This window comes from Pogoniulus pusillus, chromosome 12, assembly GCF_015220805.1.
Source record: "Pogoniulus pusillus isolate bPogPus1 chromosome 12, bPogPus1.pri, whole genome shotgun sequence".
In the NCBI taxonomy this organism is placed as follows: Eukaryota; Metazoa; Chordata; class Aves; order Piciformes; family Lybiidae; genus Pogoniulus; species Pogoniulus pusillus.
Genome location: NC_087275.1, coordinates 20,411,692 through 20,427,860, shown reverse-complemented (window position 1 = coordinate 20,427,860; position 16,169 = coordinate 20,411,692). Strand labels below are relative to the sequence as shown.

Sequence of the window (16,169 nt, the reverse complement as noted above, 5' to 3'; positions counted from 1 at the left end):
ACTCCTCTAGCTTTTGGCAGCTGGTGGAACTTTCTTGCAACTCGTGGGATACCTTTCAGTCCCTGCCTTTCTTTCTCTAATCCAGTAGGTTTGCTCATCACCAAAACACCATGTCCCTCAAAAGAAGTTTAATTCTCTCCAGTAGACATGGTATACGGCGGAAGCTGATAAAACAGCTTGGCGAGCACAAGCGAGTCTATCAATGCAGTATTTGCAGTAAGATCTTCCAGAACAGCAGCAACCTCAGCAGGCACATCCGTTCTCATGGTGAGTTTGGTGTTGCTTTCCTTGCATCTTGATTTCTGTCTCTTGTTGGTTCCACCTATGATCAAAAGATCTAGGCTGGTTTTAGATACTGGGATACATAATTGTGAGAGAGATATTGTTGTCTTCTTTTATTTTGACTTTCTCTTGGAAACATTTGTAGTTATGTAGACTAAAGCATGTGAAGCTATTTCACACAGTGACATGTTGACAATTGTAAATAGAGCATTTAAAACTTCAATTTAGATAAATCACACCCTTGCCCTAGTTTAAAATATTTTTTCCCCAAAACCTATTCTTGCATTTAAATATATACAGGTATATCAACTCCACCTTCACAGGCACAGGAGTAACATTGCTGTGTGTTAGCTGAATGCTTTCAGAGTCACAGAATACATCTGCTTGGAAGAGGCATTGAAGATCACTTAGTCCAACCTTTGACCCAGTACTGAAGGGCTGACACTAAAGCATGTCCTTAAGCTCCAAGTCCACGCAGCACTTGAACACCCCCAGGGATGGTGACTCCACCACTGCCCTGGACAGACCATTCCAGTGTTTGATAACCCTTTTAGTAAAGGGTTTAGTAAAGAAGTATTTCCTAATATGTCATGGAAGGTAGCAAAGCCCTTCAGCAGGCTTCATTTCTTTCCCCATAAAATTCCCTAAACTACATTCTACAACAAATATCCAGCCTAAAGCACAGCTTGAAACCATTTCCTCTGGTCCTGTCACCTGTCATTGAGGAGAAGAGGCTGCTCCCTCCTTGCTACAGCCTCCCTTCAGGTAGTTGTAGAGAGCAGTGAGGTCTCTCTTGATCCTCCTCTCCTCCAGACTGAACAACTCCATCTCCCTCATATGCTTCTTGTAGGTCATGTGCTCCAGGCCCATCATGAGCCTTTCTGCCATTCTTTGGACATGCTCCAGCACCTTAATATTTTTTTTGTATAGTGAGGGGCCCAGAACCAAACCCAGTACTTGAGGTGTGGCCTCATCAATGCTGAGTACAGTGGGGTAATCACCTCCCTGTTCCTACTGGCCGCAGTTTCTAATACAAGCCAGGATGCCTTTCTGGCTTCTGGTCTGCACTTTCAGGGGTCTGTAACCTCTTTCTCAGAATTCTGTGGAAAATAATTACTGAAAAAGTATGGGAGACCCAGCAAAATTGTTGGAAAAGGGTAACATCCACTATTTGGATCTCCTAAATTACAAGTTTCTCATCACTAGCCCATTTCCTTGCAGCTGTTTGTGTTTTAGTTCCCCCTGTCTTGCCTAGATTTGATTCTTGCCAATCACTGACTACTTTCTTTGTTTTATTTTATCGTGCTTGATCTCCTCAGGTGACAAACTATTTAAATGTGAGGAATGTGCCAAGCTGTTCAGCCGTAAAGAGAGCTTGAAGCAGCACGTTTCTTACAAGCACAGCAGGAACGAAGTGAGTGGCAATAACTAGTGGGCTCTTTCTGAAGTTAGATGAAAACATACAGTGAGTTTCTATGTGCTAGCTGGAGAGCTTGAGTCAATTATGTTTGAGCAGATACCTGTGTGAGTAAGACAAGCCTGATGGGGAGAGGTAACAGCTGTTACAACAGCTGATAAATGTTGTAAAGCGTGAATGAGCTTTTGAGCATTCAAGTCCTTTTTCATGTCTGAATTTCCTATAGGAAGTTATTTTCAGGCATGAGCTACATGACAAGCTGGAATTAGTGGGACCTGATTGATCTAGAGGGGAGATGTGATTTTAGTTTGTGGTACTAAATGTGGTTCCAGTTTTGTTTGCTTGTCCTTTTTCATTTATCTCCACCTGCAGCATCACTTCATGTGTGAACTCTCTTAACAGAGGCTGTGTCATAAAGGCTGTGTGCTTCTGTAAATGTACAGTGGAGCACCACTGTGCCTATTGGTGAGGGCCTGTCAGTGCTGCTGTCATGTAAATATCAAACACGCCTGTAGTGGGGCCTTATCAGTGCATATTTCTGTTACTGCTTGGCATCGAGGTCCTAAGCTCTCAGATTGCTGGCATGTGTTCTAGAGCAGGAGGATGAGTCAGATTGCATCTTCCTTCTCAAAATTCCATCTCTATTGGACCATGGATTATCAGGAAGACTGTTACATGCACACAGGTGTATGGTCTATAGTGTTTTTTTTTGAGAGAGCTCAGATAAGGGAACATGGCAGGATGATGTAGCATCAGTTTTGTGTCAGTGCAATTTAGATGTCCTGTTGAAAAAAAATTGGAAAAGATAGAAATAGAAGAAATTGAGGTTCAGACTTTGCTGGCAGACAGGACTTGGCTTTTTCCTCCCTTACTTACTGCTTGCAATCCTCAGGTGGACAGCGAGTACAGATACAAGTGCACCACGTGTGAAAAGGCCTTTCGGATAGAGAGTGCATTGGAATTCCATAACTGCAGGACAGGTGAGAATGGCTGATCATCTGCTTCCTGTCATCTCTACTCCCGTGTTGTGAGGATGTCCAGGTCCATCCCAGCACATTAATAGCGAGGGGGCAGTGAGCATTTAGATTTTTTCTTTAATCAGTTGTTAGCAGCCTGCCTCTCTGCTTCCCTGCATTGCTGGGATAAGACAAGCACAGGCAGTAATCTACAGAGCAGCAAATCCCTTTCTGTGCTGCTTCTTTTAGTGTCTGGTGTTCCCCTGTCCAATATCCTCCCTGGGATTTCATTTGCCTATTCACAGATACCCTATTACCATCTTTAACTTCTGTTCTTGAAACTAAATTTCACCAAGTTTCTGTGGACTACAGAAACTGGAAAGGGCACCAGTTTCTGGGATTACAGTTTTCTTCTGCTTTCTCATGCTTGCTTCCTTTATAGTTGCAGTAGACTCCCTATGTGTTTTTTTTTCCCATAGCCATCCCTTGTGGTTGTTCATATTATTTATGCTGAGTGATCTTATGCTTAAAAAGTGACATTATTACTACTTTTATGGACCCATAATAACTGCTAGACCAGAATCATCTGGATAATTGCCCCTTAAACAACATCATTCAAAACAGATTTTCCTCACTTCCTTGTAGAGGGTACAGCTTGTGCAAAAACATGGCCTTATAAAAAATGGGAAGTAATGTCAAGCAATCCCAGTATCCTCTTTGTTCAAAAGCATCAAGCTCATTTTTTTCTCTGAGGTGACTTACCAAAATGAGCAGTCATTTTTTCAGTACGTGAGACTTCTGTTGAAACATGAATACAAAACAAGTTCCCCATAGGTCCATGGCAACCTAGTGGTCTGGAGATTTTGCACTTTCTTCTGGAATATTCAATATTGGCTGATATTAGGAACCAGTACTGGTAGAAGTACTCTGGTGCTTAGGCACAGCTGTTCACGTAATGTTGTGCTGCTCTATGTGCAGTGGTTTTAACAGCATTAAAAACTTGAATCAACTGTAACAGAATCTGTTGCAAACAGATATGCTAGACCACAGTGTAAATAGTCTGTGTGAAGAAGCTATCATGCAAGAGTCACCGTTCAAGTTACCATCATATATATTTATTGCCTTTAAAGAAATGTCCTTCAGATCATTTCAGTGATAAACTCATAGGTAGCCAAAGTTAACTCAGCAGGTTGATGTTTATTTTTAAAGTAAAGTTTAAATGTATATGTTTGTAGATTTCTCTCCTGAATCCATTTAAGTAGAGATACTATGTTAAAAGTCAGAAAGAGTTTTTGTCTGAGGGAAGAACTCACAAACACACAATATCTGTTTTCATAGTAAAGAGCTGTGTTGTTTCTTCTGCTTACAGATGACAAGACATTCCAGTGTGAGATGTGTTTCAGATTCTTCTCTACAAACAGTAATCTTTCAAAACACAAGAAAAAGCATGGGGATAAGAAGTTTGCATGTGAAATCTGCAACAAGATGTTCTACCGGAAGGATGTCATGCTTGACCATCAAAGGCGACACTTGGAAGGTAGGTATACTGCAGATCAACCTAATTACTACTCTTGAAACAGCAGTAGAGGGGAGAAGGTTAAGAAAATGGTTGCATATTAAATTCTTCTGGATGGTAGCTCTGGACATTTTTTTGTTGTTTTTTGTTTTTTTTTTCCTGGTCAGTTACTTGATCTGGATTAGCAGCTTTCAGCAAAATGTGACTTATTAACACTCATAGCAACAGATCCTTGAGGGCAGTTGTCTGATTCCATGAAAAACTTCCTAAGAGATACACCTACTTTTCTTTTTTCAAGCCTCATGTGACTGGATCCAGTACTACTGGGAAGTTGCTTGGCTTATTTTGCAGCAGTTTAGCTAATTTTAGAAACAGAGAATCAATGGCTTAGGTTGGAAGGGGCCTTAGAGATCATCTACTCCAACCTCCCTGCCTTGGGCAGGGATGCCTCTCAGCTGCTCAAGGCCTCATCCAGCCTGGCCATGAACACCCCCAGGAAGGAGAGACAATCACAACCTCCCTGGGCAATCTATTCCAGAGTCCCACCACCCTCCTACTGAAGAACTTCTTCCTAAGATTCAGTCTAAGCCTACACTCCCTTGACTTAAAACCACTCTTTGAATTCTATTATTTCTTAAAAAAAAAAAAGCATAGTAAGTAGAAAATGTAAAGACAGGCAGTGAGCTTGCAGTGTACTCCAAGTGATTCCTGGATAAATCAGTAGAAAAGGAATGCTGTGTGATGTCTTTCAAGACTGAGAATATATGGAAATGAGATTCTAAGAGTTTTCTGTTCAAAATCTCAAACATCTAAGGATCTTATAGGTACTCAAAGGCTCTGTAAAAACTTGGGTAATGGTAGAGTGCCAAAATATGAACTAAAATGCATCCAGTGACCAGCACTGGCTTGCTCTTGTGACTCAGACCTTTCTGTTGTGAACTAGAGGACAAGAGGTTAAATGATGATGGCTCATGTTTACATGTCACAATGTCAGCAGCCCTCTTCTCTCCTGAAAGGAGCAGAGAAAGAGGTCTGAAATCCTCACTGAGCATTAAAGGTGATGCTGGACAATTGCCCCCTTCCTTAAGAGACTGAGGGGGAATTTCTGGGCCAGATAACTGATCAAAGTGCCACTAGATCTGCCTGTTCCTAGGTGTTGACAATGAATGTCTATTTTCAGACCCTTTACAACTGGTGTAATAACCAATGAGGCATACTACAACACTTCAGACTGCTTTTATGTTCTTGAGACACTGTTTTAATTTAGAAATGATCCTTTTGTCAGCAACTAAATTCTGCATTGAGGCTTTTCCCGGTGTTTCACTCTTCTTTACAGTATTCACCTGAAAGGGCATGCAGATTGGAGTGGAAAACCATGGTTTATTTTTTTTTGTTTTGTTTTTTTGATGGGGACTGTTCTGTTAAGGGGTGAGGCGTGTGAAAAGAGAAGACTTTGAGCACAGCACAGAAAACATGGTTCGCTACAAAAAGGAGCCCTCCGGATGCCCTGTGTGTGGGAAGGTAAGCATCTTTGCCAGTGTGTGCCACATGAAGCTCTTCACTGTAGCTCCAGGAATACTGCAGGGGTACAGTGCACCTCAACCCTGTGCCTCCAAATGAGGCACCCTCTATCAAACCACAATAGCAACCTACCTGGGTAGGTCCCACAGCCTGCCAAATGGTTGAGCTAAATGACTGGCGCTGAGGTGCATACCAAGTCAAATTGCCTTGCAATCCAGACAGGCACATGGTGAGCTCTGCTGTCCAACCAAGATGTTAGGCTTTAAACTGCCTTCGCTTCGTATGTCCAAGCACACTGTGGCCACCACCCTGTGGTGGGACAAAGGTAAGAATAAAACTGAAGTTTGGACTGACAATTTTTCAAGGTGTATGGCACAGTGTAGAGTAACGTGTCCACCATGTCCCATCAGCAAAATCTAATAGCTTATGTTATTTAGGGTGAAGTTTTTGTGCTGGCATGTAAACAGCTGGAGCTGACTGTGTGCATTAGGAATAATTTTCAGTTAGAAGTAATTTTCTCTAAGAAATCAGATTGGATTCATGTGAAATTGAAGTAATGGCACTGTCACACTTGTGTGTTTAACGCTCATGATCTTAAGTGCTATTAGCACAAGTTCAAAGACTGTTCAACTAGTGACTTTATGAAGGATGCATAGTACAAGATGTACTCAAGCAAGTCAAGTTGGTGTGTAGACCTTTGTTTCTGATGCCTTGGCATGAATGAAGGTAGATTTTGTGGATGTGACTTTTTACAGATAGGTGGAATGTTCATGATTCAAGAGACATTGTCTAAATATTTCTAAGTCCACCCTGTGTAATTTTGATGAAGCTTTTTAGCTTCTGAGGTGGCCTGCTGGTTAGACAACAGGAGCTCCTACACATTTCTAGCCCAGAGGTGTAAAACAGGACAGTGCTGTCTGCTGAATAACTTGCAGAGAACTATAGCTGCTCTGGACATGACACAAAACTACTTCCTTCTTTTCTTTTAGGTATTTTCATGTAGGAGCAATATGAACAAACACCTTTTAACACATGGAGACAAGAAGTACACTTGTGAAATCTGTGGACGTAAATTTTTCAGGGTGGATGTGTTAAGAGATCATATTCATGTCCATTTTAAGGTACTGTGTTTAATAAGTTATTCCAAAAGGCATGTTATCTACCAGATACATAAGCATATCAGTAAATACATTGAGACTGTTACAGCTAAATGTTCATACTGACAACACAATAGTGACTATGCACCCTGTGCAGGGATGTTGCTATAACATCCTGGCAAGACTTGTTCTGTGATGTACCCATGGCTGTTTCTACATCTGGGTTGCTGCAGAGTATGTGGATTATTGTGTCTGAAGTATTTTAGCTACTGCTCCAGAACACTGATCTTGAACACTGTGGAAAAAAAACACCTCTGCACCCTTGGGTGAATCACAGAGGTTGCTCAGTTTAAAGCAGGGAGAATAATTTACTGGGTAGGCTGCAGGCAGATGTGCTTTTCTAGCTGCAGTTTGGTTGCTGTCATCCTCTGTGAGAAAAAATGAATGAGAACTAATTGTTCCTGCCCTTTCCATGTAAGTGAGTGTGATTCTCTTTTATATGCCAACATAACTGCCTGTGTATTGAATTCTTACCTAGTTTAATCAAAAAGGTACAAATCACAAAACAATCCCACTCTTACTGCTTAATCAAACCCAGATTATCTTGACCAAACCAGGCTAATGCTGAATTGTGAGGAATTGGTTGAAAAGAGAATTGTATCACTCAGTGGTGCTCATAAAGAAGCTTTTATGGATGTAACACTGTACCAGTTGAGTCTCTGTTTACACTAAAGTTCCTTTCATACACAAAAAAAATTACTATTATTTACTTGAATAAGCAGTTGCTCTTTGTTTAGTCATGGACAGAGGAACTTTATTTACCTGAATTGAATGAAGCAGGAGGATACTTTAAATAAGTAATTGCTAATGCAAAGCAGTTGGGATGGCAACAAAAGCTGACCTGACATTACCTTTTGAAAGGGAAGTTTAACCTATTAAAACAGAGTATTCTTTCCCACTCTACTCAGGACATAGCTCTTATGGATGATCACCAGAGGGAAGAGTTCATTGGTAAAATTGGGATCTCATCAGAGGAAAATGATGACAACTCTGATGAAAGTGCAGATTCTGAGCCTCACAAGTATAGCTGCAAAAGGTGCCAGGTAGCTTTAAATACTTTCAAATTAACTTGTTTTGGAATGGGGGGAGGAAATGGAGATGCCATTAACGTTACTGAAAACCCAGAACTATTTATATTTCAATAAAAGAAGGCCAGTCCACAGGTCTGCTCTCTTCTGCAGTGCATGTTACCACTAGTCTATGAAGTGATGCTATTCCCTTGAAACTGTAGGTGGTGTTCTGTGAGGTGAATGCCTAATGCTTGGAAAGAGGAATATGGATATGTGTGCTTATCTGTGCATAAGGAGGCAAGCAAGCAAGACTGGAAGAAGAAACAATAAAGGAACATTCAAGTCTTATGCTACCTTTGAAATTGTGTGCAATTTAAAATCATTATTGCATTTCTGAATGATACAGTCTACAGACTGATTAATTTTTATGAGATCAAGTGGTCCTCAAGTGCATATCCAGTCTGGAGGATTAAAACTGTTGCTTATGTTCAGCATGATTACTTATTCTTGGCCTACCCTCTTACTAACAGAGTGGCATTGGAAATACTGCAGGAACATACTTTACTCAGTTATCAGCTGAGAGACTTTTTAAACTCCTTGCTGCATGGTTTTTGCCATTGATTAAAGAAATTATAAGGAAGAATAGGGTCCATAAGGCCCATCTGGATTCTGTGCCCTTCCTGGTCAAGGACACCATGCTAGTGTGAGTGGGATGTAAAAACAATCAGTGAGAACAGGAAAAATCCAGGCTGACATAGGACCAAGGGAATTCTGGAAGCTGAGCCACTGCCTCAGCCCCTGAAAATCAGAGTTTACGTTTAATGTGGATGAAGTGCTTAATTTATCTTCATTTTAAAAGATTGTGAAGATAGTAATATTCAGGTTTCTGTTGCTGTTCCCAAAAACTTCTTTTGCCTTGCATTCACTATTGGTTCATTCCACAGTTGACTTTCGGCAGAGGGAAGGAGTACCTGAAGCACATCATGGAGGTTCACAAGGAGAAAGGCTACGGCTGCAGCATTTGTAACCGACGTTTTGCCTTGAAGGCAACTTACCACGCACACATGGTCATTCATCGGGAGAACCTGCCTGATCCCAATGTGCAGAAGTAAGATGTCACATCTTGGACTGATAAGAGGAACTGTTTTTGAAGTTACAGTGGCTTTGCCACCTGATCCTTTTAGAGAATTGAGCTATACTGAAATATCTGAAACTTTATAAGAAGTGTTAAAATGTTTCTTAAAAGCCTGGAGTAGAGATCTCTATATGTATATGTGCATATATCACTAATAATTCACTTCCCAAAGATTATAATTTGATGTCCTCCTAGTTTGAGCTTTGTGAAGTATCAGTCTACAGTTTTGGTAACTATTTCCTAAAAACTGTGATTTGAGCAATGCCAATCAGCTCCAAGCTTGCAGTGAACTTACTGTTTCCTTAAGGCACCTTTTAAAAATGCATTCATGTTTCAAGAAACGTTTTTTAGTAGTTAATATTGCCAAATGTAATACAGTTACTGATGAAGATGCTTCAAACCCAGCTCTGCCTCAGGAATAAGAGTGACAGGTTTTGATCTCTTTGGTTTCAGATACATTCATCCATGTGAAATCTGTGGAAGGATTTTTAACAGTATAGGGAATCTGGAAAGGCATAAGCTTATACATACAGGTAAAAATATTGTGTTTCTTTATTATTAGCAAGATTTAAAAGATATTTCTGTTGCCAGTGCCTGCCTTATTCTTTTCAGGACATAAGTTATTCGTTGTAACTGTTACAATAAGATAAATGTTATCCTTCTAGAGTAGACCAGTTTTCCAAAAGAGATAGTACTAATGAAAGTATTTAGGCTAAGCAGACAATCTAGATTCATGGTTAATATAATATAGGATTCACCTGCTAAAAATTCTGATTCTCTGTTCTTCCTCAAATTCTTCATGCCACCTTCTCACCATTACACAGGCTGAAAACTGCTATTGCAAAATCATTTTTAACAGCTCATTATTATTTCATGCTATTCAGTGTTTTCCTTTCAGGGTTTGTATACTTTTTTCTTCCAGATCTCACACAAAAAGACAGCTTTTCTCTTGTCTCTCTCCAGAGGTTTCTAGTTTAGCTCGGGCCACAATATGCATGAAGGATGTGGTTGACAGCGCAGGTGGACTGTTGCCCCCCTAATTCACCAGTTTAGTCAATTTTTTAGGAGATGCACATTTTTCATTAACATTTTTTTGTTTGTTTGTTTATGTTGTCTTTTACATTTATTTTTAAGGTGTAAAAAGTCATGCTTGTGAGCAATGTGGCAAATCATTTGCTAGAAAAGACATGTTAAAAGAACATATGCGAGTCCATGATAATATCCGAGAATACTTGTGTGCAGAATGTGGCAAAGGTATGTCTGATGCCTTGTTTTCCATTAACTGTGATACTGCATAGCAGGTGAATATCTGAATTAGAACTGCTTCCATTCTCAGAATAATGGGAAGGTCCTCAGAGTGCTGTGTAGCCTGCATTTTTTGAGTGGCAGAAACCGTATCAGTCAGGAGGCTTATGGATATATCAACTACTCCTCATTTTATATGATCTAGCTTCATGGCTTGTTAGACAAATCAATAATTTACAATCTCAATAAAATTGTTACAATCATCATATTTGCTTTTGCCAGACTGAGGAGTGCTTGCCCGAGTTCCAACACATTTGCAGTGCAAAACTGAATAGCAGCAGATCTTGTCACTATTAACAAATGAGGAATTTCTCCTTCTGAGAGTTGCTTTTACTTCGTTAAGTGTTTGCATTTTAACTTGGGACAAATCTGAACTGGTATTTTAGTGGAAGGCAGTAAGTCTAACGTCTCTAATGATCAGTCTTTGCTTGCCCCTGATATTTTGACTCTTCTTCATGGGTTACTCAGATGTTTTCCTTTTGCCTGGAATTAAAAATAATAACAGTAATGGGCACTGCTGTCTAAATAAAAATACTCAACTGTGGACGTGCAGCAGATCTAATCTCATAGCAACATGAGCATCCCAGGTTGTCCTTGGAAGGTGGGAGCAGTGGGCTGATGGTCACACTGTACTTTTTGTCTCACAGGGATGAAGACAAAACATGCACTTCGTCACCACATGAAACTTCACAAAGGGATTAAGGAATATGAATGCAAGGAATGTCACCGGAAATTTGCTCAGAAAGTTAACATGCTGAAGCATTACAAAAGACACACAGGTGAGGTCTCTGGAGATGTGCATAAAGGGCACTGCATCAGTTAAACGTTTCCCAAGAGAGCTCTCACCCAGAACAGTCAGAGTAGAAGAAATACTAATATTAAAATAGACATGGTCTGCTTTTTGAAAAGTGAGATTTTGTCCATTTATCAGCTGAGGCTACCTGCTATACAGCTAAGATACATAGCTTGGTTGGTTTAATGTTTTACTTTTAGAAGAGGGGTACTTTTGCTTTTGGGTAGGTCTAGAGTGTTGGTTTAGAATTAGTCTTCAGGTTCTCATTTCCCATACCAAAATTTTGTTTCCCACATCAATTCCTCTTGGATTAATTTTCTGACAGATGTAATGTCATGGTTTGGATAAAAATTAAATAGTGAAGCTGTGGTGCTTCTACTTGTTTGGTTGCCTTCTTTGTTAGTAATATGAGACTTGGAATTGTCCCAGATGCCTTTGACTGTTTTGACTCTGGTGTCAAATGTGCTCTTCATGCAGGAATCAAAGATTTCATGTGTGAGCTCTGTGGCAAGACATTCAGCGAGAGAAATACAATGGAGACTCATAAGTTGATTCATACAGGTAAGGCCTCTGAAAAATGGTATCCAAAGACAATAGCTTTTTTTTGTTTCTGGGCTTCCTTTAGACTTGCCAGTCTTGGGACTAACCAAGTTACCGACAAGTTGTTCCACTTGTTGAGATGTTGTGACAATGCAGTACTCATCTCTGGGGCCTGTTGCTGACAATATTTTCTTCCGTCTGCCACCAGTAGGAAAACAGTGGACATGTTCAGTCTGTGATAAGAAATATGTCACTGATTACATGCTGCAGAAGCACATCCAGCTCACTCACGATAAGGTAGAAGCTCAGAGCTGCCAGCTATGTGGGACAAAGGTTTCTACCAGAGCATCCATGAGCCGACATATGCGACGTAAGCATCCAGAGGTGAGTTAGTTTGGCAGGTAGACTGTGGGGTCATTTGCTGTGATTTTGGTACTTTTAAAATTTTATTTTAAAGATAGTTTATGGCTTTCAGTGACCTGGAAGGATTTTTTTCTCTCTCTCATTTTTCTTTGTTTTTCTATTCTTTTGGGGATGACTTTACATAGTGTCTATTAAGAATGCACTTAACCAAATCAGCCTTTTTATTATGTTATGTTTCAGTAGTAAACCTGCTTGTCAGTCCCTAAAAATTAAATTCTGGTTATTTTAAATCCCTTTTCTTTTTCTGCCTCAGCTTACATGTATGTTTTCTCATGTTTTGTCTTTGTCCATTAGAGAGTATAATTGATTCTTTTTCTCCATTGTGTTCTCTGTATTCAGAAGTGATCTGAAAGAAGTGGTTGAATAGAGAGGTGGTGGCAGCATCTGCTGATGATACAAAATTATTCTTAGTATTAAAAATGAATGCTGACTGCAAAGGAGCTGGATTAGAGGGATGTTTTGTCTGACCCCAGTGGGGCTTTTTTCTCTGTTCTACATTTCTGCATAGCTATTGTGTTTCTCTTCAGCATTTCTTGTTTAGGTTGACTAAGGCTTGTCCATTCCCTTTGAGCCATTTTAATTTTGCAACTACCATTTTATCATTAGTATTGCTTTGCCTTGAGCTACCTCTGATGGGTTTTTTTTATTTATTATTTTTGTCATCACAACTAGAAAAGAAATGAACAAAAAAAATTGTTGGTTGGCTGCTGCATTAAAAATGCAACTACACATCTGCAGTTCAGAGGGTGATTTGTCTCTGTTCTTTGGTAAGCTGAGATATGTAGTCTTAAGTGAAAATAATGGAGTAGTTCACAGTTGATAGACATCATCCTAAAAGAATTTATTTTTTCAGACATACTGTTTTCTGCAGAACTCATCACTTCCCAGTGGGTTGTGTTCTGTCTAGAATATGAAAATAAACATATTCTTCTCTTGTTATCTTTGACCTTTGCTGGGTTTCAGCAAGAAAGAAAAGATGATGTGCCATGAAGTTACTCAAAAATAAACCCTGGTTAGGTCCCTTGTATTCAATGATATTTGTAACATGTTAGCTTACAGATTTTTTACTTTGCAACAGGATTAATTAGAGCAATGCTCCATTGTTTGCCTGCGATGTGCCCTGTTGCAGTTCACTGTCTAACCCCTCTGTCCACAGATTATTTCGGTGAGGATTGATGATTTAGAGCAGCTGCCAGAGACAACTACCATCGATGCCTCCTCAATTGGGATTGTTCAGGTAAATTCGCCGTTGCAGAATTCTGGTGGCAGCTAGGTTCCAGGCCTACTGGAGGGTGAGGTGAGGATGTGACTTTTTTTGGTACATATCATAGTTGGGCAAAGGCTGACGGACAACGAATGTGCTTTTTAGGAGAGTCAGCCCTGTTTTAAAGTGTATAAGCAGATGCAAGCTCTGTTGTTATGTAACGTGGGTGCTGTTGCAGTGGACGTAGTTAGGGGAGGAGGTGTCACTCCCTGAAGTCAGGCTTTTATTAGAAGTTCTTAATTTGAGAGTTGACAGTGAGCCAGTTTCAGGTGATAGTCTCGTACTTGGAACTTCTCTAAGCAAAAATGACTTTGTGTTTTGTTTTTAATTGTGTTGCTCCAGCCGGAATTAGCCTTGGAACAGGGAGACTTACCGGAAGGGAAGCGGCACATGAAAGCTCTTAAACGTGGCCAGAAACGAAAACAAAAGTCAGGTGAGGAGGAGGAAGCTCAAGTGCCTGATGAACCTGCCTTCAGTGAATACACAGAGAAAGAAGGTGAATTCACAGGGAATGTTGGAGATGAAACTAATTCTGCTGTACAGAGCATTCAGCAGGTGAGCTCCAGTAGCAGGATGATGAGTAGCAGATGTTGCAATTCTTTTTTTTTAATAGCAAACATACAACAATGATTGGGCTGATTTTATAAATTGTGGTGACACAAAGATTAATAAAGACTTTAAAAAAACAAGGACTTGGGCCTGTAAGCTCCCTGAGTGTTTTCATTTCCTCTGGTCTTACCGTCTCCTAGCTTGCTAGATAGCACTAACAGGCTGAAGGTGTGACTAAAAAATACAAAGTTAGTTTGTCTGCTTGTTTTGAATGTTGCATATGCCTCCCTCCCATCACCTTCTTACTTCTCTGCATGGAAGTTGCTACATTGCAAGCTTTCTGTGTTGCTTCTCTTGCTGGCAGTACCAACATGTCAGCCCATCATCACTCAGCTGATCTTTCTTCATGCTTGGTATTTTGTTTGTCAGCTGCAAGACAGAAGGCTGAGGTTACTTTTCTGTTTTTCCTCAGGTGGTGGTGACCCTTAGTGACCCAAATGTCACAGCCCCTTCCAGTTCTGTTGGGCTGACAAATATCACTGTTACCCCCATTACGACGGCAGCTGGGACCCAGTTCACAAACCTCCAGCCAGTGGCTGTGGGCCATCTGACTGCACCTGAACGCCAGTTACAGCTGGACAACTCAATTCTCACCGTGACCTTCGACACTGTCAGCGGCTCCGCCATGCTGCACAACCGCCAAAATGACATTCAGATCCAGCCACAGCCAGAGGCAGCAAATCCTCAGTCCGTGGCCCATTTTATAAACCTGACCACCTTGGTGAACTCCATTGCTCCTCTAGGAAACCAGGTAACGGAACAGCATCCTCTTACATGGAGGTCAGTGCCCCAGACTGATGTCTTGCAGCCTCAGGCACAGCCAACGCAGCAGCCGTCTGGACAGCAACAGGTTCAAACAGAGCAGCAGCAGCAACAGATGTACAGCTACTAATTTATATTTTGGAGAGGTTTGCAATGGACAGTACTGAGAGACAAAAACACAGAGACATTTGGAAAATTTCTAATAGGACTGTTTGCTGGATACCAAACAGAGATGGCAACATGTTCATACAGTGAAATGTAAGTAACATGGGCAGAGCATCCTGCAACACCCTAGTCTCGAGATTCTCATGCTATCTCTATGTCTTGCACTGTCTTCAAAAAAAAAAAAGAAGAAATCTGACCATAAATTTAGCACCTCCTTGCAGTGTGTATTTCATGCAGTAAGACTGAGGTTTGACAGGAGCATCATAATACATTTTAACCAAAGCAGGGAAAACCTAAATACTACGGCACTGGTGATACAAAACCCTCTGAGCCATACCACGTCACTTCTTTCCAGTCTGGAAATGACATATGAAGACCTTTCTCACAGTGATGTGGAATGCACTTGTGGTCAGCTGGTAAAGACTGAAATGAGCAAAACAATAATTGTCTTGTTTTTTATCTTCTTTAGGTCTTGTATGTAACAACACAGATAAAGTAGGCAGAGGTTGGGGGCTTTGGGATGGGGACGAGTGTGGTGTGAAAGAGAATATACCAATTTCACAAAGTATTTCCATTTTAGTCCTGGAAAAATTGTGTACCCATCACACAACATTAGTGCTACTTGAATTGGGTGGTTGGTCTCATGCTAAAGCCACTTTTAGGGTCTTCTGGTCAAGTTTGAATCAAAGCAGTTATGAACTGAAACAAGAATGTGATATGGTTTTATGTAAATTTTCAAAACTGCTCTTTAATTCTTACTCCTAGGTAATAGGTCTGAAGAGCAATTGGTCCCTTTTGATCAAGTTCAGGATGTGAATTTTTTTTAATTAGTCTTCACTCATTGTGTAATAAACATTTGAGAAAGCATTCTTTTGAGATATATATATATATATATATATACATGCACATATATATATATATGGCCTTTACTGTGTGGTCCTGCTGAGTGTGAAAAACAGTTCTGAATATGATTCATTAAGTTTTTCATCCCTGCATTGCCCTTCCTCACAGAAATAATGTATGGATTCTATTCCTTCTGTTTCCAAAGTTCACAGCATTTTCTTGCATGATGAAATGCAAGGGGAAAAAAGGATGTCTGAAGCATATTCTGCCACAAGGAGGCAGCATACCCGAGTGTATAATGGGCAAGGTTTGCATGACTGTTAGGGTTATAAATAGTGGGTTGGGACAAATGCATCGTTGCTGATACCACACTTTCATCCATTCTCCATACCTTGATGTGCAGTCTGGACTTCAGTATGTCAAGAAGATAGTATCTTTCCCACAGAGAAAAAGCAGATGATATCAAAAAGG

The 16,169-nt window shown here is 40.4% G+C and overlaps 1 protein-coding gene across 7 annotated transcripts in view; it reads left to right on the top strand.

The window, feature by feature from the left end:
• The window catches only part of PRDM15 (PR/SET domain 15), a 33,997-nt gene extending 18,274 nt beyond the window's left edge, over positions 1-15,723 (top strand). For 3 of the 7 annotated variants that reach the window (XM_064152560.1, XM_064152561.1, XM_064152562.1), the window contains exons 10-25: positions 86-267; positions 1,602-1,696; positions 2,592-2,679; positions 4,025-4,192; positions 5,598-5,692; positions 6,682-6,813; positions 7,758-7,892; positions 8,804-8,967; positions 9,448-9,527; positions 10,129-10,248; positions 10,947-11,078; positions 11,570-11,653; positions 11,841-12,016; positions 13,212-13,292; positions 13,662-13,874; positions 14,341-15,723. In XM_064152560.1, coding sequence (XP_064008630.1) covers positions 86-267; positions 1,602-1,696; positions 2,592-2,679; positions 4,025-4,192; positions 5,598-5,692; positions 6,682-6,813; positions 7,758-7,892; positions 8,804-8,967; positions 9,448-9,527; positions 10,129-10,248; positions 10,947-11,078; positions 11,570-11,653; positions 11,841-12,016; positions 13,212-13,292; positions 13,662-13,874; positions 14,341-14,820 — 2,425 coding nt within the window. In that variant the 3' untranslated portion in view covers positions 14,821-15,723. Of the gene's footprint in view, positions 1-85; positions 268-1,601; positions 1,697-2,591; positions 2,680-4,024; positions 4,193-5,597; positions 5,693-6,681; positions 6,814-7,757; positions 7,893-8,803; positions 8,968-9,447; positions 9,528-10,128; positions 10,249-10,946; positions 11,079-11,569; positions 11,654-11,840; positions 12,017-13,211; positions 13,353-13,661; positions 13,875-14,340 lie in introns of those variants that run through there. The other 4 variants (XM_064152564.1, XM_064152563.1, XM_064152565.1 and 1 more) reach the window with 4 other exon arrangements.
• The last annotated feature ends 446 nt before the right edge of the window (positions 15,724-16,169 follow it).